The sequence below is a fragment of the Canis lupus genome, chromosome 13 (genome assembly GCF_011100685.1).
Source record: "Canis lupus familiaris isolate Mischka breed German Shepherd chromosome 13, alternate assembly UU_Cfam_GSD_1.0, whole genome shotgun sequence".
Taxonomy (NCBI): domain Eukaryota; kingdom Metazoa; phylum Chordata; class Mammalia; order Carnivora; family Canidae; genus Canis; species Canis lupus.
In genome coordinates, this window is record NC_049234.1 from 4,769,196 (window position 1) to 4,795,049 (window position 25,854).

At 43.7% G+C, this 25,854-nt stretch overlaps 2 protein-coding genes across 7 annotated transcripts in view; one reads left to right on the plus strand and one right to left on the minus strand.

Annotated features, from left to right (window-relative positions):
• The window catches only part of BAALC (BAALC binder of MAP3K1 and KLF4), a 107,187-nt gene that overhangs the window by 56,988 nt on the left and 24,345 nt on the right, over positions 1–25,854 (plus strand). The window lies entirely within an intron of this gene.
• On the minus strand, positions 2,800–3,036 carry LOC119864693 (40S ribosomal protein S29-like). Its single transcript, XM_038555260.1, has one exon. The coding sequence runs from the start codon at positions 3,034–3,036 to the stop codon at positions 2,866–2,868; it is 171 nt and encodes a 56-aa protein (XP_038411188.1). The 3' UTR covers positions 2,800–2,865.

Sequence of the window (25,854 nt, forward strand, 5' to 3'; positions counted from 1 at the left end):
TAGCTGATTGGCAACACACAGACTAACAACCAAGATTCTGTGACTAGGGCAAAGCAGAGGCTTCCTTAGCAGTATGATCACTGTCACCCAGACTTTTTGGAATCATTTAGAAAACATGGGAACCACAGCTGAAGGAGGCTTCTCTCTCTGTCTATATTGCCTGGAATTATACAGGTTGCTCTCTACCCAGCAAAGCTCCCCCCTAAACACTGGAAAGCCCAGAGAGTTTTCTGTCTCTTTGCTTTGACTCAGTTCTTTATCTTTCTCACCTCTGGCTTCACCTTCTCTCTGTTTCCACAACCCTCAATTTACTCATTTTCCTTTACTAACATAATTCTACAATAGCATGAACTTCAGCGAAAGGCAAGTCATACTTGAATGAAAGCAAAACGCGAAAAACTGAAAATGTGTGCAAATCAAATTGCTATAAAAGAATTCTCATTTTCTTGCTTACTTACATTCCAGTTTCAGGGTTGTTTTGTCATCATTTCTGAAAAATATCCTTTTTTGGCAGTGGTTTCTGACCCGATTCCTCTCTTTCCTAGTTATACTGAGGAGAGGAATTCATGTGTAAATCTATTACTTTCTAAGAGTCTCAGAAATCACCACCCTCACACAAATACACTGACTCCAACAATTTGGAAATTGTACCTTGAAACCTTTTGATTTTATCACTCATATTGACAGCAAAGGAGTTGAATACTAAAGTAAGATTATGCTAGGAAACTGCCTTTAGGTACCCTTTGTCCAGCTGGGCCCAATTTATCAGGCTGTGGACCTGGAGCACAGAGTGCACCCCCCCAGTCAGGCTTTTGCGAGGAGGCTTTGGTGGGAAGGCCTGCCTCGGCCATGCCGAGCACACTGCTAAGAGTCATTTATTCACTGAACTAAACTTACTTGTACCAGTCCCTATATATGTCATCCTCTCAATTACTAGTTGCATTTTGTAGGTCATGAAACGGGGGCTTAAGGGCACTGGGTGGCTCAGTCAGTTGAGCATCCAACTCTTCGTTCATGAGATCAAGCCCCACCTCAGGCTCCGTACTCAGCAGGAGTCTGCTTGGATACTCTCTCTCCCTCTGCTCCTTCCCCTGTTCTTGCTCTCTCTCTCTCTCTAAAAATCAATCAATCAATCAATCAATCTAAAAAAATGATAGAAAGCAACTTGCCCAAGATCACACAGCTGGTGGAGACAGATTCAAACCAAGCCTGCTTTCCTCTAAAACCCTTCCTTGAGGCCTTAAGAGTCTCTTTTAGAGAATTCATGGGCCAGTAGAATTTTAAAAAAATTGTAACTTAAGAAATGATGTTTATGTGTACATGTTGATATAGAGTAGCTAATTTTTTCTTTTGCCATGGGGGCATGATAAAGACTCTGTCATTAATTATTATTACCATTTTGTTGGGAAGAATATCTCTCTGTCTCTCTCCTCTTTCTCATACACACATACACAAACACACACACACAGAAAACATTTCTAAATTAATTCAACAAATATTTATTGAGCATCTATTATGGGGCCAGACACTGTTCTAGGCACTGAAGAATAGGGTAGTAACAAAATAAGCAAAAATTTCTCCCTCATGCTTAAATACTAAGTAAGGCATGATATAACTAAAAAAAGAAAAAGAAAAAAAAAGAAAAGAAAAGAACACATAGTATATTAGAAATAAGTGCAGTAGGGGAAAAATAAGGCAGAGAAGAGGGATACGACTGTGTGGGGGAGGAATGCCCACTACATGATGTCATTTTTCTCACTGTACCACACACTGGGGACCTCGCCTCTAGGACCTGACATGTGGAACCTCCTACCCTGTGCTGCCCTAGCGCCGTAGAAGTGGAGATGGGAGGCAGTGGTGAGGGCGGTTCCAACTCTGCTTCCGGTTCATTTCCCCCCAGCCTTTTCTAATCATGGGTTTCCAGTTCCTCAGTTATTGATTAGCTGAGGTTTTGTCTTGCCTAAGACATGATTCAGGAAGTTTTTCATTATGCCTCAGAGCAAATCAATATTTCCAAGAAAGAACTATGAATCAAAAACTTTTACTTTTTTGAGGACAGAGGTTCTGGGGCCTTGTCCTGCCCTTCTACTGTGCTACCTTCCCTTTGCTAGACGGGCTGAGTCTGAGCCTTGTGAGTATCCATGTATTCTCCCCATGTGTTTCCAGCTTCCTGTGGGAAGAAAATTTATGCAAAATCCTTTCATGTTCATGTTAGGAAGGTTTTCCTTTGGGTTTTGTTGTTGAAGTGTACGTTCAAAGGTTTTTTCTCAAACTCTAGATATAAGATGGTGTTTAGATCTCAGCAGTTCAGTTTCTCTCTATAGCCACCTCATCCCATGCAGTGTTGCCCACCTTCTCAGCAGCCTGTGTTCCTCTAGAACCTGAGTTTCTGTCTTTTTTCTCTGAGTACAGTTGTTCCAAATTCTCATGAAGTGAGTAGGGCAACATGGCACCTAGAATCGCAGAGCCCAGAGTTCTAATCTTAGCTCTGCCTCTGACTAGGTTGTTACCTTGGGAAAGTGACTTGAACTTTCTGAACCCTGGTTTTCTCAACTGTTGTACTGAGACAATAACAGTATCTACCTCATAGAGTTGTTGTGAGTATTAAATGAGAGCAGGCACTCTAACTAAAATATACTGAGAATATATTATGTGCCACACACTAGTCTAAGTGCTTTGTGTGTTTTGCCTAGGTGACTTCTCCATGAACTCCTTCTAAGAGGAGCCATTATTGTCTCCATTTTACAGAAGATGGAGCTGAATTGTAGGAAAGTTTTTTTTTTCATAATTGGAGCATTTTTATTTTATGTACAATGAGTCAGCATTAAGGTAGGTATCTTGGATGACCCATTCAAGGGAGTTCACTTAATCCAACTTAATGAAGCCTATATCCTTGGCGTAATGACAGAAACACTGGTGGCACATATTGAGGCCGTATTTCTGGATCAGACGGTGCAGGTTTGAACAGATGCGGCAAGAACAAGAGCCCTGGCCAAACTTCCTCCCATGGCTCCAGTAGAGCTGCTGGTGACCCATCTTGCTCTTTTAGATGCAACGAGGCAAAAGCTGCAGGGAAGTTAAGTAGTTTTCTCAAGGTTACTCTGTGTTCCTCAAACAAAGAGTGATGGTTTTCATTAATACAGTCTCTGGTGAAGGAATTAGGAACCATCTGGTCTATGCTTGTCTTCAGAGCTCAGCCTGGAGCTGCTACTTAATAGGGTAATTTGACTAATGACAAAGGAATATATCAAGGCATGTTTCTCAAAATGTTAAAAACTGAATTCTCATACAAATAGCGAGCAGGTGTCACTATCTAACTCATTAATGAGGGTCGTAGGAGGATGATAAAGCCCAGTCAAAAGAGAAGATCAGGGTGTGGTTATTGAAAAGGCAACATGAGGGCTCCTTGTGGTGATGGTGATGAAACTATTCGTATCTTTTTTTTTTTTTAAGATTTTATTTATTTATTCACAAGAGACACAGAGAGAGGCAGAGACATAGGCAGAGGGAGAAGCAGGCTCCATGCAGGGAGCCCGATGTGGGACTCGATCCCAGGACTCCAGGATCACGCCCTGAACCGAAGGCAGACGCTCAACCGCTGTCACTCAGGCGTCCCAGAAACTACTCTGTATCTTGACTGTGGTAGTGGTTACAAGGCCCAACACATGCGATGAAACTGTACAGGACTAAATACTAATACATAGAGGAGTCCAAGTAAAATTTGAGAAATATGAATAAGATGGGTAGATTGTATCAATGTTGATATCCTGGATATGATCTTGTACTGTAGTTCTGGAGGAAACCGTTAAAGGACATACAGATCTCTGCATATTATTGCTTACAACTCATCTCAAATAAAAGGTTAAAGGCAAAATGAAATAAATAGCTCCGAAAAAAGAGAATGTGAGAAACTGTTTTTTTTTTTTTTTTAAATAGGCTGTGGAAAGAAGGAAAGTTGAGATAAGATTGCTAAACTAAATACAAAACTCATTATATTTTATGGGGCAAAAAAGAAACCCCAGAGACTTTGGGTTTATCCTCTCTAGTAGATAGAAAAGAAACTCATCACACACGATCAGTTCATAGAATTGTAATATACTTGGGTCACAGTGAAATGTGTGAACAGAGTTGTACACACTAGAGCAGGATTTCTCAATCTCAGCACTATTGACATTTTGGGTCTGAAAATTCTGTTGTGGGAGGCTGCCCCATGCATTGTAGGATGTTTAGTGGCATTCCTAGCCTCTATCCACTAGATGCCAATAGCTTCTCCCCAGTCAATAACCAAAATGTCTCCAGATGTCTTGGGGGTGGTGGTGGTGGTGGTGGTATAAGGCCGTTCCTGGCTGAGAACCACTATGCTAGGCTCTAAGGGCCCACAGAGCCAGAAGACCTTTAAGTGAGCTTGTTAGGAAGTGCTCCTTTCAAGACATAAATCATCTTTTGGCATTATTCCCAAGTTTTGGATAATTGTTCACAAACAAAACCACCAATTACAGGGCCATTGTGCTGGACAGAAGCACAGGAGTCCTAGACATTTAGCACAAAAAGAGCCGTAGAGATTCACTAGGCTTGGTCCAACCTCCTCATTTTATAGCTGGGGAATGTGAGTGGAGATGGCTTCCCAAAAGGCAAAGAACTAGTTTGTGGCAGAGTATGTTCAGTTAAACCCTCTCTTGTTCCAAAGTGGATTTGAGGCAGTTGTGATGGAGTCATTAATTTTTTTTGAGCACCAATTATGTGCCAGGTACTGTACTAGACTCCAGGCTTGGATGATGACTAACACTTGAGTTCCTGTCCTCAGAGTATGGAGGTCTTACCAGGGAGATGGGGCTGTGGGCAAATCATTACTGTGAGACTTGGAAGTGGTATTGAGGTGGGTGGGGGCTGGCAGAGAGTCACAATGGCCTTAGGGTCTCGGGGCTTAGGGACGTCTAATGAGGCTTACACTTCAGAGATCCTGATCAAGGAGTTGTGGTCAGATCATCCACAGGAACCCAAAGTTATTGCTCCTGGCCCCCGGGGGGAACGTGAGGTCTGGCAGTGATCTGCCCACAAGGCTGCCCTGGGCCAGGTTCTGGGATAACTGGGAGCCAGAAAAGAATGCTGAGAGAGGGGATGCAGAAATGGGACCCGTGAAGAACGAAGGAGAGCAGGGAGCAGGTTTACAGCAAAGAGAGGAAGCCAAAGGTAGGACAGGGTGGGCTAGTGGGAGGAAGGCCATCCCTGGATGGAAGCCGAGGACAGCTGGAGGCCAGGAGGATGCAAATGCGGTCAAAGCACAGCGTTCAGGCGCCGCGATGGCTGGTTGCTCCTGCCCATGGTGGGCCCGCAGGGAGCTGCCTGCAGGAATCTGAATCTGGGAGCCTCGTGCTGCTGCACCAGGGCCCACACGGCGGCGAGCACAGGAGGAAACTGCCTCTGGAACCGCGCCTTGGATGCTAAGCTCCGAACGAGAGCCTGGCGAGGAGGGGGCCCGGGGCTGGCAGGGGGGCTGCTTCGAGGTATTTTACACGCAAAGCATCAGCCTCTCACATTGTAGCCGCTAGAGGAAGGAGGCTCCACCTTCAGCCCTTGCCTCCTTCCTCGCTGATCACTGCAGGGTCAGCGAGAGGTAAAGTGGGAAATAGGCACCGTGGGGGGGTTTCAGGAAGGGCTCAGATGGAACAGGGAAGCGCGAGGGGTGCAAGATGAGGCGCTGCCTGGAAGTTCTCTGGCGTGCAGCAAGTTTTCCTGGATGAGAATTCTTTCCACAAAGAAGGAAAATATGCTGAGGTGGAATTGCAGGGATTATATGAAGGTAAAGATAGCACCGCAGGGCACCTGGGTGGCTCAGGCGGTTAAGCGTCTGCCTTTGGCTCAGGTCCTGGGATCAAGTCCCACATCTTTTCCCTCTTCTTCTGCCTCTTTCTTCCTCTGTCACTCATGAATAAACAAATATAATCTTTAAAAAAAAAAAGTACGAAAAAAATAAAAAATAAAAAATAAAAAATAAAAATAAAAAAAAAAGTACGGCAAATGAGTCAAGACGGAGATTTTCACATCCCCAGATTTTTATTGGTCCAACTTCTTTAGGCTCTGGCTGACCAAGCATCTATGTAATTAATGGTTTTTCTACTTTCCTTTCCTTTCTGGATGCTCAGAGTAGAAAACCCTGATAAGCCTCAGTAACCACATCCCCCAAAACAAAGCTTAATAGGGGAAAAGGGGAAGACAGTTGGTTTTCCTCTCCTTGGGATAGAAGATTTAGGCTCCCCTGTAAGGGTCCCTCCCTGTCTTACGGAAGTGGGTTGGTTATGCTGTGGGGGTGGAAAAGGCAGGAATCAGTCGGTGGGAAGTTGTCATTTTAGAGCATTAACCTTTGCAAAATTTTCCTGGGTGGGTCAGGCCGTGTCGTGGGAGTTGTATGAGTGGTTTGTGGTAACTCCCTGCTGCTAACTAATAAAATTCCCATGTGCTGTGGCTAAATGGTATCTATCCATCTTAGGGTATATTGATTTCCCAGGACCTAAAGGCCACAGCTACTGTGGATTTGGACCTAATAGCCATAACAGAATAAATGAGAATTTGGTTCATAGTAGCTAATACAAATACTAACATTTCTTGGCACTTCCTATGGGCCAATTCAAGCACACTGTATGGATTATTTCATTGGATTCTCACAGCCATACTATGAAGTAGGTGCTATCATATACTCGTTTCATAGATGAGAAAACGGTTAACAAGATAAGCAAGTTGCTGGAAGGTCCCGCAGAGAACTGAAAGAGCCAAAATTCAGACCCTTTAGGAATGGTGGTCTCAAAAACAAACAAACAAACAAACAAACAAACAAGCAAGCAAAGAGGAATGGTCTCTCTGCTGCTTGGAAGGTCACATTGCTCTCATGCTTTGTCCCATTGCTGTGAGGCGTGGCCCACCAGACCAGGATGAAGCTTGTTCAGACACTGCTCTGTGCTGCTGTGCACTGGGGAGAGGGCCCGCTTGGTATTGGGTTAACCTGGGACTTTGCAACAAAGGGAAGCTGAGAACCTCCAAAAACCTATGCTATAAAATAAACGCTGTTTGCTAAACATGAATACCTGTGACCATACTTCATATACCTGCTGGATTTTGCAGTGTTATTCTGGGGCCGACTCCTGATTCCTCCTCACAAAGATTTGGGGTGAGGCACTGTTTCTTCCAGAGGCTTTTCTCCTTGCATCCTCCTCATTTTGCATCCTTTGCAATCTCCTATCCCACTTTGGTTTGCCACAGAATTGATTATCATTCAAGAATTCCACGTTTCTTCATCTGCAATCGCCAAACATCTACACTGCAACCACATTTTTCCGAGGCTGTTTTGTGAGGCTCCAGTCAGCTCCCTTCCCAGTATGCTATTGTTTAGATCCACGAAATGCTAGAACATTTGACTATTTATACTCGCCTTTGAGGTGAACTCTGCAAAGTGCCGCTTCATCCACTGTTATGCCCACATGGTTTTTCTTGTTCTTTACCTCATTCTGTGCTGTAAAGGGGGATAGTGACACTCAGTGGGTGATTATGTATGAGCCACCAAGGCTTTTAAGAGCACAAATTTGCCATCAGGAAATCAATGATATCTAGTAGGACTGAAATGTGAACCTGGGGAAGAGGCACTGGACAGTGATACAAGGACCAGGTGATCCATACCTTGGAGAGCCCCTCTGGCCCAGGTGTCACCAGGCACCTTTCCTTGCAACAGGCAGACATGTAGGCTTGAGTACAGCTGCCACAGAATTGCCAGCAGTTCTTTTCCAACTCAGAGGTTGGGATGACTGACTATGCAGCCCCACCACCCTTACTCCTTATTGCCCCACTGGGAAGGCATCTAATTACCCAGATTGGTCCAAGGCATAAAAGTCACAGTTGTCACTGGATTGGCTATGTTTGCAAAACAGGATGGGAAAACCCTTGCGATACCAGGTATATTCATTTCCTGTTACTGTTGTAAGAAAGCACCACAAATGTAACGGCTTAAACATAATTTATTCTCTTCTTGTTCCGGAATTTAGAAGCCTGACCTCCTCTCACTGGGCTAAGGTGTCAGCAGGCCTGTGATCCTCCCTGGATGCTCTAGGGGAAAATTAATTCCTTGCCCTTCCCAGCTTCTAGAGGCTGCCCTCATTTCTTGGTTTATGGTCTTTTCCTCCATCTTCAACGCCTGTGACATTACACCTCTTTCATAGTCCCATCACCCTTTGCTTCTTGCTCTTCTGCCTGCCTCTTCCACTTTTTTTTTTTAAGATTTATTAATTTGTTTATTCATGATAGACAGAGAGAGAGAGAGACAGGCAGAGACACAGGCAGAGGGAGAAGCAGGCTCCATGTCAGGAGCCCAACGTGGGACTTGATCCCGGGTCTCCAGGATCACTCCCTGGGCTGAAGGCGGCGCTAAACCACTGAGCCACCCAGGGATCCTCTCCCTCTTCCACTTTTAAGGACTCTCATGATTATACTGGACCCCCTTGGATAATCCAGGATCGTCTATTTTAAAGGTCAGTTTAAAATAGCTGCCTTAATTGGATTAGCAACTGTAATTCCGAATGCCAAGTAACTTAATGTATCACAGGTTTTGGGGATTGAAAGTGGGCCTCCTGGGGGGCTCTTGGGCATTATTCTGCATGTCATGCCATGTCCATAGTCAGAGATGTGGTCAAACAGAGCTGCAGAGGAAGCGGTCTGCCCTTTAGCAAGTGCCTACTAGGTGTCAGGCAGTAACCTTGGTGCTTTATACATTATCTCATTTAGTTTCCCAACATTCAGTCCTTCATTTTCAAGTGAGAAAATACTGGCTCTCAGAGGTTTAGCGGTTTGTCCAAAGTCCATAGCTGGCGACTGTGCAATTCTGTCTGTATGTCCTCCAGTCCGTGCTGTATCATGTCACCCTTTGCTTCCTCCCACATAGGCCCAGAGGCTTCCAAATGTATGTGAGCACATGCGCACGCGTGTGTGTGTGTGTGTGTGTGTGTGTGGCTCAAGGCCAAACACCCCATGAGAAGTCACCTTCTGAACTTGAAGCTGAAGAGAATCAACTTCAAATAGTTTAGAGCAGGGGTGCCTGTGTGGCTCAGTGGTTGAGCATCTGCTTTTGGCTCAGGTTGCAATCCCAGGGTCCTGGGATCGAGTTCTGCATCGTGCTCCCCACAGGGAGCCTGCTTCTCCCTCTGCTTGTGTCTCTGCCTCTCTGTGTGTCTCTCATTAATAAATAAATAAATAAAACCTTAAAAAAAAGTAGATGAGAGCAGCAGCCAGAGGTAGTGACTCATCCGAGAGGACTTGTTGGCTCTCTAGCTGCTGATGACAAAGGCCCATCGGGGGCCGGCTCAGGAGACCCATATGGACTAAAGCACTGAGAGCGGTCATTGACTCAGCTGGTCTGCAACTCGCCTGATGCAGGGGTACCTCTGGAGTATGATCAAGGGTGAGACTGGGTCCTAAGAATGTCTCCACTGTTTATCCAGCCCTCTGTGAAGGCACAAGGGTCACGATGGAGGCTAGAACAGTCTTCCTGGCCGTGGCTTCACCACTCCCAAGCCTGGTGCAACAGCCCCTACACCTCTAACTCCTTGTGCTCTGATTCTGTCCTCACCTTCGGCCCGATGTGCTCTCTTGCAGCGGATCAGCTCTCTGGCACAACCAGGATTCTATACCTCGGCCCAGCCCCGGTTACTGCACGTGGATCATTTGATTCCATCCCTGCTGGCCTCTTCTCTTGTTAGTCTCCTCACCCACCATGAGCCTTCAGGGCCTGCGGCCCCCACCCCCGCACTCAGGGTGGGTTATAGCAAGCACAAAATTCTCCTGAGCTTTCTCCTCCCAGCTTTTCTATTTCTTTTCCTCTGTTTTCCAGTTTTTCTCCCAATTCTAGTTTGGAATTTTTACATTCTCTTTCTATCCTTGTGGTTATCCTAAAGTTTTCACACATATGTCTCATTTATCAAAATCTGACATTTGTCTATACCTTTCCTGCTCCTATATTAGCTTCCTTCCTTCCTAGAAAAAAAGACACCTGTGCTTGAGAGCAACACACGGGGCTGTACCTAGGGCCTCAAAGTTACGAGACCCCAAGGAACTGGCCAGGGATAAGCCAGTGTGTGATCTGGGGGGATGGGAAAGCAAACTATAAGGGATTCAGTCCCCTGCCACCACCAGTGATTCCTGTTAGTCTCTTCGTTTTGGTTACTGAGTGTGTGAGTTTCCCAGGGCCCCTTAACAAGTACCACAGACTGGGGGGCTTACCTCAGCAGGAATCTGTTCCCTCCCAATTCTGGAGGCTGCAAGTCTGAGCTCATGGCATTGGCAGAGTTGATTCCCTCATGGACTGTGAGGGAGAACCTGTCCCCTGCCTTTCTTCTAGCTCTGATGGCTTGCTGGCAATTTTTAGGGTTTTTTGGTTTGTAACAGCATCACCCCAATCGCTGCCTTCATGTTGTTTCTCCTTATGTGCATGCATCTGTGTCCAAATTTCCCTTTTTTATAAAGGACACCAGTTGTCTTGGATCAGGGCCCACTCCAAAGATCTCATCTTAACTAATTTCATCTGCAACCATCTCCAAATAACGTCCCATTCTGAGGTCCTGGGGATTAGGACTATAGCATTTGAATTTTGGAAGACACAATCCACTATACAAATATACTACGTTTATTACTAAGTATAATAAGTATACTAATACTTTCCAGGGCATTTGTGAAAAAAAAATTACAGTGTATCTGAAAGTTACTTTTAAACCTAAGGGTTTGACCTCAATGGTATTGATAAAGTACTACAATTAATTATTTTTGTAGCTTTATTGAGATATAATTAACATGCACCACTGTGTAAGTTTAAGGTATAAAACATTACAATTTGATATATGCATATATTGTGAAATAATTACCATAGTGAGATTAGTTAACACCTCCATCACCTCATATAGTTACCTTTTTCTGTGTGGTGAGAACTTTTGTGATGTACTCTTAGCAATTTTCAAGTATGTAAGACAGTATTATTAAGTATAGTCACCAAGCTGTATATTAGATCCCCAGAATTTATAATCGGAAGCTTGACCACATTCACACCCCCACCCCCAACCCCCACCCCCACCCCCATTTCTGGGTGTTCTGTTTTTTGTTTGTTCATTCTAGATTCCACATATAAATGAGATCATACAGTATTTGTCTTTCTCTAACCTATTTAATATAATGCTCTCAGAATTCATCCATGTTATTGACAATGGTAGGATGTCTTTCTTTTTGTGGCTAATATTCCATTGTGCATATATGCACCATATTTTCTTTTTTTAAGATGTATTTATTTATTAACATTTTATTTATTTATTCATAGAGACAGAGAGAGAGAGGCAGAGACACAGGCAAAGGGAGAAGCAGGCTCCATGCAGGGAGCCCGATGTGGGACTCGATCCCGAGTCTCTGGGATCACACCCCGGGCTGGAGGTGGTGCTAAACCTGCTGAGCCACCAGGGCTGCCCGCACCATATTTTCTTTATCCATTCATCCATAGATGGATGCTTAGGTTGTTTCCATGTCTTGGCCATTGTAAATAATGTTGCAGTGAACAAGGGGTGCAGATATCTCTTCAAGATAGTAATTTCCGGGATCCCTGGGTGGCGCAGCGATTTGGCGCCTGCCTTTGGCCCGGGGCGCGATCCTGGAGACCCGGGATCGAATCCCACGTCGGGCTCCCGGTGCATGGAGCCTATTCTCCCTCTGCCTGTGTCTCTGCCTCTCTCTCTCTCTGTGACTATCATAAATAAAAAAAATAAAAAATTAAAAAAAATTAAAAAAAAAAAAAGATAGTAATTTCCTTTCCTTTAGTTATATACCCAGAAGTGAAATTGCTGGATCATATGGTAGTCCTAATTTTAATTTTTTGAGGAAGCTCTATACTGTTTTCCATGGTGGCTGCACCAATTTACATCCTCCCCAACAGTGTGTGATGGGGCTCCCTTTCCTTCACCCCCCATGCCAGCACTTGTTATCCCTTCTCTTCCTGATACTAACCATTCTAAAAGGTGTGAAGTGATATCTCATTATGGTTTTGATGTGCATTTCCCTCATGATGAGTGATGTTGAGCACCCTTTCACATACCTATTGATCCTCTGTTATCTTCAGAAAAATGTCTAGATAGGTTATTTGACCATTTTTTTGTGATTCGGTTGTTTGTTTTTTACTAGCCCCCTTTATTAGCTCCTATCAGATACATGATTTGCAAATATTTTCTCCCATCCACAGTATGCAATTTCAGATACTAATATCTTCCTTTGCTGTACAGAAGGTTTTAGTATGATGTAGTCTCAGTTATTTATTTTTGTTTTTATTATTTGTGCTTTGGATGCTAAATCCAAGAAATCATTGCCAAGACCCATGTCAAGGAGATTCTCTCCTATGTTTTCTTGCAGGAGTTTCACGGTTTCAGGTTTTACACTGAAGTCTTTAATCTATTTCGAGTTAATTCATATGAGTTAGTGTAAGGCAGGGGTCCAGTTTCATTCTTAGCATATGAGTATCTAGTTTTACCAACACCATCTATTAAAGACTATCTTTTTGCCTTATAAAGCATTATTCTTTATGTCAATGTCTTCCCATCCAACTAGCCTATACTACTATCTCATAAGTGGCATGCCCTCCATCAAAAGCCAGGTGTGTACCCTACCCTGCTGGGCCTCTGTTCTGGAAGGTTAGCTGCATTTCTATGAAAGCTGTCTTACCTCCAGGGAATAGTTAGGTATTACAATTCCTTAGGTACCATATATGCTTACCGAGTGGTTTGTTTTATTAGGTGTAGCTGACTTAAAGTTGTGTTTCTGTGTCCTTCCCAAATCCACCTATGGCAAATAGTGCCTTTCTTAGATATGGTTGAATGATGGGACATCTCAATCCCTGAATTCTCTTTTCCATTAGAACCGGAATGGAAACCCATCCCTCATCACTTAAAGGAGAAGAACAGACAGGGCAGTTTAAACATCAGTCCCCACTGGCATCATTCAGTTGGCTAGAAAACACCTTTCTATAATTCTCAAAACTTTGCAGGTTGTGAGATCATTTTATTTTATTTTTTTTTAAGATTTTATTTATTTATTCATGAGAGACACACAGAGAGAGAGAGAGGCAGAGACACAGACAGAGGGAGAAGCAGGCTCCATAAGGAGCCCGCTGTGGGACTCGATCCCCGGACTCCAGGATCACACCCTAGGCTGAAGGCAGGCACCAAACCGCTGAGCCACCCAGGGATCCCCGTGAGGTCATTTTAATAACAGTTTTTAAGAGGAAGAAAACACTGAGCAAATTAAATATGCACATCAATTTAAAAATATACCCTAATTTCAGAAACAAAAATGTGTTGTTTGGAATTCAAGATATTCATTATTTCAGAGTATTTTCTAAGTGCTGATGCTAAGAGTTATAATGGAGAAAAAAATCAGACGCAGTCCTTATTCTCATAGGGCTTATCCTCCTACCCCGGAGACAAACATAACCAAGTCATTAATAAGATAGTCTCAAATGTGCCAAGGGCTTTGAACTTAAAATACAAGGTACTGTGGAGGTAGCCACCACGGAGGCCGTGCGTTCACTAATTCATCTCCTTTCCCATTTAGTACATGCCTACAGAATGGGGCCCACTTTCCATTTCTTTTTTTGTTTTCTAAGATTTTATTTATTTATTTGAGAGATACAGAGTTAGGAACAGAGATAGAGAGAACATGAGTGTGGAGGAGAGGGAGAATGTGGGGCTCAGTCCCAGGACCCTAAGATCACGACTCGAGCCAAAGCAGACGCCAAACCGACAGCCACCCAGGCGCCCCTCCTTTTGTTTTTTTTTGTTGTTGTTGTTTTTTTGTATGAAATGTCTTCTGTTGCCAGGGTCTTGCATTAGTCCTTATGGTAGCCCGCACACCCAGTCCTGTACTTGCACACAATTTAAATATTTGTTGAATGGGACTGAAGAATGAGATGTCAAGCCCCTTCAGTCCAGGGGCCAAGCCTCATTCATCTGTGGCCCCCAGGGCCTGCCCCAGAGGCTGCCAAGCCAATGTCCAGGGGTTATTTCCTGCTTCCCTTTGTGGAAGGTCAGCTGTGTGGGGCAAGGCACCTACTGTCAGGCCTGCTCTTGCTACTTTATTAGATGAGGAAACTGAGACTTTGAAAGTGACTTGCCTAAGATCATTTAACAACTAGGAAGGGGACAGTGAAAGCATTGGACCCCAGTTATCTCTGGTGGCGAAGCCGATTCTCAGCACCAGAAGTAGAGGTTAAGAAAACTGGTGAATAAATGAATCTGGTTCCTTCTGGAAATTCCAAAGGTTTTGTTTCTTGTCATCAAACTCGGCTTCTATTGCCCACAGGGATTATTTCCCCCGTCTGCCTCAAAGCCTCCTATTCACCCAAGCTAATCTTCCTGCTATTCTGGAGATTTTTGATCAAATTTGCCCTGAAGGTACCTCTCCACTTTCTCTGGTACACATACCGGAAGGCCTCAGCCCCAGAAGTCGAATCTAGAATTTATCCCCCTGTGGCTGTGGGTAAAGTTACTTCTGACAGAGAGAATAGTAGTAGGTAATTGTGAGCTAAGCTATTTGACAAGGTTCAGAGTTATAGGATTTTTCCAAATTTAATTCATATATCCTCAGGCCTCACTGGCCTTTGGGTACAAATAGTTTCCTCTGAAAAGCAAAGAGCCTGTGGCACTGTTTCTTGCCACTCGTGTTCTCTCAGGAACCCTGCTCTTTTGCAGTTTATCAAAGTAGTTCAGGGGTCCCTGGGGTGTGTCTCACAAATGAGATGGGGCCAGCTGGTTTTCTACTACTATTGGGGAGGGGGGGTGTCTGTCTTTGCTTTTTGTCTTTTAACATCCTGCTTTGGAGACTGCCTCCTTGCTCACCGTCCCCACTCCCTCCCCGGCCACACACCCAGGGCACTGGTCTATTTTCCAGGCACATTTCTTTTTGTGGCTGGGCATCACCGCTATGTTCAGTATGCTCTGAAGCCCCCCTTTGCTAGTGCCAGGACTACTAATATTCTAAAGCAGTTGTTCCCAGACAGGCAGTTTCTCTCCCTAGGGGACAGCTGGCAAGTAGGGGGACATTTTGGGTTGTCACAGCAGGGGGGCAGGTGCTCTGCGCATCTAGTGGGTAGAGATCAGGGGTGCTGCCAAACAACCCACGATGCTCTGGACAGTGCCCCACAACAAAGAACGATCTGTCCCCAAAAGTCAATAGTGCTGAGGTTGAGAAACCCTGCTCTAGAGCCAGGATATTCATGAAAAGCAGAGTTATAAAGTAGGAAAGAAAACCTTTGCTCCCCACTTTGTGTTATGCTGTAATTTTAGAGGGGCCCCCACATACTGTTGCATGTACCCCTCTGTCTTAGATAATTTTTTGAAAAGCAGATTTCTGAATTTTTGCTTATGGCTCATGTCCTTTCCGTGGGGTCAGGTTGTGAACAGCAGACAGATCTTAAGGATAAGTACTGATTGTCCTTAAAATTGTTCCTTCCTCTGACCTTGAGGCTTGGCTCTTCTTACTGGGTAAAGCCTGCTGGGCCTGGCTTCTCTTCCCTTAGGCAAGTTATTTTTGGGAGGCTTTTTAGGCCCTAAGGCAAATATGCCACTGGCTCCCACTAGTTTGTCCTGCTGTGTCTGGACTCCAGTGCAGATTCCAGCTTTAGCACAAATAAGAGGATTTCTTGTGAGTTCATGCCCAGGTGCTACAGAACTATTGAGCACAGCCGAAGGGTAAAGCTTTGGTTTACTCCCTGTGTAAGTTAGGACTCTTGGTGGCAAGTAATAAACCAACATCCACCAAAAAACAAACAAACAAACTCTAAGCAAAAACAAGGGACTGTATTGGTTTGAAGTGGGCTGGGTCCTCTCCTTTTAAGCCCATTCTTCTGTGTGGGCTCTATCCTTGGAAAAGGTCTTCCCTTGTAGCAGTCAGCCCACTGCCACAGGCCCACCGACCCACTGTGCAGTTCCCAGACTCATATCTACTGGGAAAGAGACAAACTTGATGATATTCCAAGATGTATTTAACTGTGATGAGTACTTATATTTTCTATATCTTAATTTGTTCATGTTTTAGATTTTTCCTAAAACTTAAGAAACTCGCATCTTTATTTCAATAGATAACTTTCTAAAACAACATTTCATTATTTTCTTTGTAAAGTCATAATGTGGCAATTAAAGTACTTTTAATTTCCATTAGACTTTAAAGTGCATTTCTTTAGCTTCATATCCAAGTACTTTTTTTAAGCATAATTTTTAAGTAAACTATTTTTAAGGATAAAAATGCTTTTATGGTTATCTCAAGATAGTAGTGAGGCGTTAAAAAAGCACCCAATTCAGTGTCTTACATGCAGTGGGCTCTTTATAAATAGAAACTCCCTTCTGCTCATTTTTAGAACCGTTAAAAATCTCTGATGAAAAAAAAGTATTCACTACAGTTTGTAGAGATGATGATATTCATGTTTGCCAAGAGATTATAAGACTTGAACCTGCCTTATAATTTCACTTTAAATAAAATATATCATTTAATAATTAAAAATGAATTAAGGAGGGACGCCTGGGTGGCTCAGTGGTTGAGCTTCTGCCTTTGGCTCAGGTCATGATCCCTGGCTCCTGGGATCAATCCCCATATCGGGCTGCTGCTCCCTCTGCCTCTCTCTCTCTGTGTCTCTCATGAATACATAAATAAATAAAACCTTTTTAAAAAGGAATTAAGGGGCAGCCCCGGTGGCACAGTGGTTTGGTGCTGCCTGCAGCCCGGGGTGTGATCCTGGAGACCCGGTATCGAGTCCCATGTCGGGCTTCCTGCGTGGAGCCTGCTTCTCTCTCTGCCTGTGTCTCTACCTCTCTCTCTCTCTCTCTCTCTCTCTGTGTGTGTGTGTGTGTCTCTCATGAATAAATAAATAAATTTTTTTTAAAAAAAGGAATTAAGGACAAATTATATGAATTGGTCACAAGTTATTGTTTTATTTCCCCACGCCCCATTTGAGAATAATATAGGTAAATGAAAGCAAAAACCAAAATGCCAAAGCTCCCTGGAGATCTTTCTTCTTCCCAGGGTAGTAGAAGTAGCTGCGCAAAGTAGTAGATTTTATTCCTGTAAAAATGAATGGCCTTGCTGAAGAGAGAAAACCTGAATACTTGGAACAAGCAAGGAATCATTTAGCACTACTGTGTGATGTTGACTGCAGACTCCTAGGGGAGATCAGTGTTGTCCCTTACCCGGTTGGAAAGAGGAAGGAGGGAGGAAGAACACTGCAGGTAGGAGGTCATCGTGAGCAGGAACACCCAAGCAAGCACAAGCCTGGCACTTATGGGGCACAAAGGACACTAGCCTACCTGGAGGATAAGGTGTGTAATTAGAACCAAGACCAGATAGTTACATTGAGCCTATTTGATGGAGCACTTGAAAGTCGGGCACAGGTGTTTGGATGTGATGCAATGAGGAAGAAAGCCATGTTTGGGAAGGATTCATCTCCTATCATGCCGTGGATATTCCAGACAGTGGAGAGAGGCTGGAATAGAGGCCAGCTGTAGACTACCATAATAATCTAGAAGTGAGGTGCATTAGCCCTCTCCAATGGGAGCATAAATGGAGGGCAAAGAGCTATATGGAAGATGTGTCGAAGAAGTAACAGGGTTTAGGGTCAGACTTGATCATAGGGAATGAAGGAAAAGAGAAAGGAAATAACTGACATGTTTTTAAGGCCAGAGGCTAGAATGTTGGTGGCATGTCTGACCTAGATGAGAGAGTCAAGCAGTAGAACCAGATTGAAGGTAATACATTTAGGTGAGCATACTGAGTCTAAAGTGACTTGAGGGACTTCCAAGTGGAAAAGTTAGGCTGTAGCTGGTTCTGCAGGACCACCAACATCTCTGTCTCCATCTCTTCCTCTCTTCTCTCATCTCTTGAACACATTCTGTTCCCCATTCCATTGTTCCTTCATCACCTCTGGCCTCTAGAGAATGTAGTGGTCTTGACCAATTTTCCTTCCTCCAGCCTCATCCTCTTTAATCTGTCATTTTCCGTGTCTTTGAGCTTTTTATCTTATATTCATTATGCCCATAATTTCATTTTCCAGATTACTAATTCAGTATTTTTCTAGGGATAGTACAAGTTGTTGCAGTGGATTATGAATGGAACTCCCTTTGCTTTTCTATTAGAAAAGCAAATAAAGGATTTAGATTACTTTCTAATAACTTATGAGTGTTGAGTGTTGTTTTCTTCAGTACAATGGCATTCTGAGACAGGACCACAAGGATGACTTGATTTATATGGACTGCATTGATTTATGCTTCTCTCTCTTTTTTTTAAAAGATTTTATTTATTTATTCATGAGAGACACAGAGAAAGAGGCAGAGACATAGGCAGGGGGAGAAGCAGGCTCCAGCTTGACACAGGACTTGATCCCAGGACCCCGGGATCATGATCTAAGCCAAAGGCAGACACTCAAGCACTGAGCCACCCAGGCACCCTGATTTCTGTTTCTGAATCTCTCACTAGAGGTGATACTTACAGGGTCAAGTATGCCTCTGTGACTCACCCTGGTGGAATGTCTGGCATGGGTTGGGATTCAGGGAATACAACAGATAAGATAAACAGAACAGAGCACTGGGTATCTGATGTGAGCTACACAAGTGAAGACAGACATAGTCTCTGGGAGAGGAATGTATTACTAGGGAACAAGATTTTTAGATAAGTGGCCATCTTCTCAGTGATGCTTCAATCACCAGGTACCATTTTTTTGAACAGAAACTACAAAGCCATGTGGATTAGTAGTGTGAGGCCTGAGTAAGCCAGTCCCAGTACTGCATCTGTGGTGTCCCTGTGTAAATTTAGGATTCTTGAACTTTTCCACAGGGCGAACTACCTTCACAAACATCCCTGAAGTCTGAGCCAGATATTTTGAATGGGAAAGCTAAAGAAAAATCCATTTTGCTTTTGTTTTACACTGAAGAAAAACTCCCTTGAAGAAAAATCCCTGGAAGGAATTTTGATTTTTCTGTCTTCACATCCCCTGGTTCTAGGATGCTGAACTAAGCAAAAACAGTTTCAGAATGGAATCTGTGCATTTAGGGTAGGATCAGGTTACACAAACAGGTTACTGACTTTACAGATGCTGTCCAAGCATCATTGCAAAAGCCACCTCCTCCTGTAAATACCAAGAATAGTAATATGATTTAAACAAAGCCAACTGCTCCTACTCCCAGAACCTTGCAGGAACTTGTTGAAAGGGGGCAGCTTGAACTTGACTTCTTAGGAGAAAAAAATAAGCTTATCCCTGCTTTTATCTGGGGAAAGCTGCACACACAGGAACCAAGGATCTAAGAGCAAGTTACTGCATTTCAGAAATACAAAATCAAATTGGCCCATTTGGAGTTTTTAAACAAACATATGCTTCCTATAGAAAGCCCACCGCATCTCTGTCTTCTGAGACTGCTACAGAAGAGGTTTTGGGTATTGCCAATTCCTTAAACACTGATAGTCAGCTACGTAGTGAGTAGGTTCTCGAGCTTAATTCCATTCAACCTTTTGAAATTGTTACCGAAATCCTTTTCATCTAGATTGTGGTTACAGATGATTATCCTATTAATTTGCTATTAATTTCCTCTTTTTTCCCCTCTTTCTCTCTAAATACTCTATTGCACTTGTCAGATGTGTGTTTTGGCAAAAGCCGTCTTTCTGAAGTGGCTTGATTACCAGTCACAGCCTTCTGAGAGTGGTTTCCAATTTGGTGAGTGCAGCTGGGAAGATAATCATCTCAAAAATGCATTCAGATGGTGAAGGGAAGCTCTAGAAGGAGGCAGATCCCCAAAGGCAAGGCTCTTTTTACTGGACTCCCTGCCTCCAGGCTTGAGTCATTCACCTGGATCCCCTACACTGTTCCAAGGCTGCCACTGCCCACAGGACGCCATCCAAACTCCTTAGTAAGGTACATATGGCTACCCATGATTTGACTTCTGCCCTTCTTTGACCTGGTTGTACTGTGCCATCAGCAATGCCCATTGGCCATCTCTCTTCCCCACATCCCAGTTATCACTGCCAAAGGGCAAAGGTGGAGCCTCCCTCCTTCACTGCTGTATCCCTAGCCCTAAAACAGAGCCTGGCACATCGAAAAGATGCAGGAGGGGCACCTGGGTGGCTAAGTCGGTTAAGCGTCTGCCTTCAGCTCAGGTCATGATCTCAGGGTCCTGGGATTGAGCCCCACGTCAGGCTCCCTGCTCGGCTGGAAGTCTGCTTCTTCCCTTCTCTCTGCTCCTCCCCCACCTCCTGCTCTCTCTTTCAAATATATAAATAAAATATATTTTAAAAAGACATTTAGAGTCTTCAATGTGATTTGATATCCGTTATGAAAGGATCCCACCATTGAATTAATTAGCCCATTCCTCACCTCACATATTTACCTTTCGTTTGTGTGCGAGAACACTCAAGCGCTAGAGTCGTAGCAAATCTCAATGACACGTCCAGTGTTATCAACTGCAGTCACCACGATATACATTAGATCCTCAGACCACTCACCTTACAGCTGAAAGTTTGTGTCCTCTACCAACCCTTCCTCTTTCTCCCACTCCCAGCCCCTGGCAGCCACTTTTCCTGCCTTTTTTCCCCCCCAGATTCCACATAGAAATGATACTATTTGTCTTTCTCTGTCTGGTTTATTCCATTTAGCATAATGCCCTCCAGGTTTAGCCACATTGGCACAAATTGCAGGGTTTTGAAAGTTTACTTTTGGTGCATAACAAAACCTTTTTGAAATCTTCTCTCAGACATTTTTTTTATACAAACCAGGCAGTGACTTCTCTCCCTCTCTCATTTCTCCTTCTGTCCCCAGTACCTCTCTTCTGCTTCCTGCTCCTTCTCCACCTAAACCCTATTAAGTAAATCAACTTAATGTTTCTGTTTCCTTTGACTGCTTTTCCACTGTTTTGTTTTTAATATGGATTCTTAAACCCAGAAGCACCTGTGAGATCATTCTAGCAAACAAGAATTTGAGAGAAGGGGTAAGAAGTAAATTTAAGTTACCATATCTCTCCTGGAATTAACTACATTTTAAAAAATATTTTTTATTCACAAGAGACACAGAGAGAGGCAGAGACACAGATAGAGGGAGAAGCAGGCTCCCTGCGGGGAACCCTAGGTGGGACTTGATCCCAGGACCCCGGGATCACGACCTGAGCCAAAGGCAGATGCTTAACCATTGAGCCACCCAGACGTCCCTGTTCTAACCTATTTGAAGTTGATTCTCTTTAGCTTCAAGTTCAGAAGGTGACTTCTTACTGGGTGTTTGGCTCTGAGCCTCACACACACACACACACACACACACACACACACATGCACGCATGCGCTCACATACATTTGGAAGCCTCTGGGCCTATATGGAGGAAGCAAAGGGTGACACAATACAGCACGGACTGGAGGACAGACAGACAGAATTCCACAGTCACCAGCTATGGACTTTGGACAAACCGCTAAACCTCTCGGGCCAGTATTTTCTACCAGGACCCTGGGATCACGACCTGAGCCAAAAGCAGACATTCAACCACTGAGCCACCAGGTGTCTCAATTACATTTTTAAAAAATTTTTATTTATTTATTTATTTGACAGAGAGAGAGAGAGAGAGCAAGAGCACGAGCAGGGGGAACAGCAGGCAGAGGGAGAGGCTGAGCAGGGAGCCTGATGTGAGGCTCCATCCTAGGACCCTGGGATCATGACCTGAGCTGAAGACCAGCGTTTAGCCAGATGAACCATCCAGGTGCCTTGAATTAATTAAATTTTAAAACTTAGTGCTAATGATGGTGTAAAAGATACTGTCCCCCAGGTAAGGAATTTCAAGCATCAGCAAAAAGGAGGGAATGTTTTAAAGGCTGGAGGGTCCTTCCTTTTCTACACAAAGTTCTCCCTGGAGACCTTCCATCCTGGAATCAAAGGCCCAAGGGTCAGGTCCTCAGCATGTCTCCAGAGCCCCATCATCAAAGCTCCCCTTTCTAGCGGTAGTGCAGCCATCTATAGAGAGAAGAAGGGACAGTCCAGTGTGACTCACCTCTTGCCTGTATCATTGCCAGTCCCCAGGAAGCATTGCCCAGCCCTGTCACCAACCCTTCCTATGCTGGGTTCAGAGAGACTTTCCTGAGCTGAGATTGTTGGAGAACTGCTTTCCCAGAGGGCTGGGATGTTCATAGCAAAATGCCATCCTTTCTTTCAGCAGCAGAAACCCCCAAAGTGGAAATGGAATCTGGGGAGACCTACAGTACTGCCTTTGTCTTTGCATTTAGCCCTGAATCCTGGAAAGGTGCCAGCCTTGATTGAGGGCCCTTGGGAGCCACAGCAACATGAAGCGGGTATGGGGAGAGTGATCTGCATCATATGACAGGTCTGTCATGATGGAGGTGATTTCACTATTTACATGAACTCTTTCCTTCACTCCCTGATAACAGCGCAATAATTGGAACAGTAAGCACAGTTCACATTTGTACTTGCTTCCTTTGGAAATTCAGCCATTTGGCACATAAGGGAGAACACACTTAACACATAGAGGTCTATACGGCAGCTTCTTCTTGCGATGATGATACTAGCTCTGGCACCCTCCTCAGTGGTTCAGGACCCTTTCAACAAATATTTCCTGAAAGCCTAATGTAGGCCAAACATGGTCATGAACAAGATAGGCATGGGCCTTGTCTTCATGGAGCAACCAGGCTAGTGGGACAGGCGGCCTAGAACAACAAATTGCAGCAGGGCTGGATGCTCCAAAGAAGTACAAGTTACTATGGCACAGAACTAGGGGAACCCAGCATAGTGTGAGGAAGGAGTCTGGGAAGACCCCTTGCCCTCTTTCTGCAAGGAAGTCATGTTTAAGTTGAGGCAGAATAGTAGCCAGGCCAAAGGAGGAGCATTCTAAGTAGAAGAGATGGTGTGGTAAATGCAGTGCAGTGCCTTCAATGTCCAATAAGGCTGGAACATAGAGAGAATGGTAGGGAGAGCATAAACTTATGGAGCCAGGAGAGGCAGGACTGCTCACATAGAGCTCTGCAGGACATGTCAGGATTTGGGACTTTATCCCAAAGGCATTGAGAAGTCAGTGAAGGGATGGGGTAGGATCAGATGCCTAGTCCTAAAAGATTGTTCTGGTTGTGCAGTGGGGAGTGGAATCCATAGGCCATGATCCCTGCTCTTTGTATCAGACACAGATGGCCTCTCTCGTCCCCTTGATTGTATCACCGAATGTCTGCAACACTCTGGTACTGTGTGCTTCCCTGGAATGGTTTTCTATCTTAGAGCAAGTAGTCATGATCCCACCTGGAGAGGAGATTGACCAAGGCCAACTGATGTGCCCCTGAAACGGGAGGTGTTGGGTGCAAAAAATGATCCTTGGCAGTGTCTTCTTCTGAGTGTTTGAGGACAAGTGATGAATGTTTAATGGGTGACCCAGAGGGTTGAACAGCTGTCAGAACAACGATTTCAGGGTTGGAAGAGTGTAGAAAATGCACCAGCGTAGCTTAATTCAATACACTCATCCTCTCCCTGACTCTACCTCCTTGTGACCCACTTGATTCTGCTGGCAAGTTACTTGGATTCTGAGTATTCTAAAGACCAGCTCTTCCCCGAGGAGTAAGACCTCTGAGCTGTGGATTATCTTTTAATCCACAATTAAAAAGCCTTTCATTTATTTTGATGGTATCATACATCTCCATTATTGCCTAGCCTTGAAAAGGGAGAACATGATTCATTGCAGGTTTGGGGGTTTCTTGGTTTGTTTTTTTATGATATGAGTAAACACAAATGCATTGAAAGCAAGGGTTTTAGAGTCTGACAGATCTGGGGTGGAAGCCTGGCCCTGGCCCCAGCTGTGGAATCTCAGGGAGAGTATTCAATGTCCGGGAGCTTCAGTCTCCCCTTCTGAAAAAATAAGGGATCGTGACACCTATTTACACAGTTGGTGTGACAGTGAAGTAGAGTTGGGAATGAAATTCCAACGCCATGCTCTGAGCTACCAGTCATTTCAGGAGTCTTCCTGTCTTTATATCCTTAGCTGGTAGCATGGGCTGGCACTCAACAGGAGCCCACAAATATGAGTCTCCTTTCATTTCTTTTATCTTCCCATCAACAATGCCCAGTCTTTCCTTTTAAGCACTGCCTAATATCCCCTCCTCTGTGGGGACGAAGCTTGGCTGGTTTCAGTAATATAAGTAATCCCAGGGTTCTGACCGATATCTATCATGAGTTCATCCACATTCGCAGTTAGTATGCCCCAGGACATTGTCTGCCGGCCTAACAGAGTTCCACGTCTCATCCCTTGATTGTAGGCTGGTTGGCCTCTCTTTGTAGAGTGGGCTAATAACAATGTGTTAACGCTCGTGTGCTGTTCTTGTGTGTCATTATATTTGATTACTATCTTTGATAGTGTATTTGATGATGAAATGTAATCTAATAACTAAAAGATAAATAGCCAGATATTCTAGGTAGGTCCAAAGCCATGACTAATGAGAAAAGGCAGAATATGGGGTGCCTGGGTGGCTCAGTGGTTGAGCGTCTACTTTTGGCTCAGGGTGTGATCCTGGGGTCCTGGGATCAAGTTCTGCATCAGGCTCCCCACAGGGAGCCTGCTTCTCCCTCTGCCTGTGTCTCTGCTTCTCTCTCTATGTCTCTCATGGATAAATAAATAAAATCTTAAAAAAAAAAAAAAAGGAAAAGGCAGGATATGATATAGCTCTATTTTTAAAAAATCATTTTTATTTCAGAAGTAATATATTTAAAAAGTAGATATGTTATAGATAAGGCCCTATTAACCACCCTCTGATCTTGGTTCCTTGCCTTTTCCTTAGAGACAGATATTGTTATCGGTTTGTTGGGTATACACGTACACACATCTATACATACACATATACGTAGACATAGAAATACACATATACATACATAAAGCTATATATACACAGGTGTGTATTGCCATGCAAAAAAGTATAATAATGTATATAACGCAGTGTTTTTCCTACATAAAAACTGTCATTTTGCATACTTATCCTCTACTTGCCTTATTCCACTCATTATTACATTATGGACTTCTATCTGTATAAATATTTATACTTCTAAATTGTATAGAATTCTATAGTATACATAAAGCACAATTATTTAGTAGTTACCCAACTGATGATTGGTTCTGTTGATTCCAATTTCACTGTTTCAATGGTATAGTGTCTTCAGCAGGTCTCTTTGTGCAGTGGTAAGAGGTTTTCCACAGGATTCAAATCGCTGGCTCATAATGGTGTTTGCATTTTAAACTTGAATAGATTCTGCTAATTGTCCCCGAAAATTGTTTTATTTGCTCTCCCACCAGCAACATATGAGAGAACCCATTAACCCTCACCCTTTCAGCATTGAAAATGATCAGATTTAACTTTTGCCATTCAGAGAGGTAAGAAATAGTGTTTTGTTTCTTAAATTTTACATGGCTCTCTTTTTCAGTAATTTTTAAATAAACTGTTAAGTTTCCAATGAAGTGACAGAAGCATGAAGAATTCGGGTAGGAAAATATTTTATATCCACTAAGAGCAGTCCAGTGCTAGACAGTGTGGGCACTCATAGGTGCTACAGGATTGACTGATAGATTGCTTTGGATGATTTTAAAATTTTAAGAATTAGAACAATACAATTAACTTAAATCTCCTAATTCTGATTGACCCACATATACTTCTGATATCTAGTAAGGATGTATCACCTAATTTCTAACATCCACCTGGGAGGACAATTTAGTGCCAGCTATGCTATGGCCAGCCTGGAAAGACCCTCCTGGAGAAGCTGATTGTGCTAAACTCAAAAAGTGTCAAGGAGTAAAAAAACAA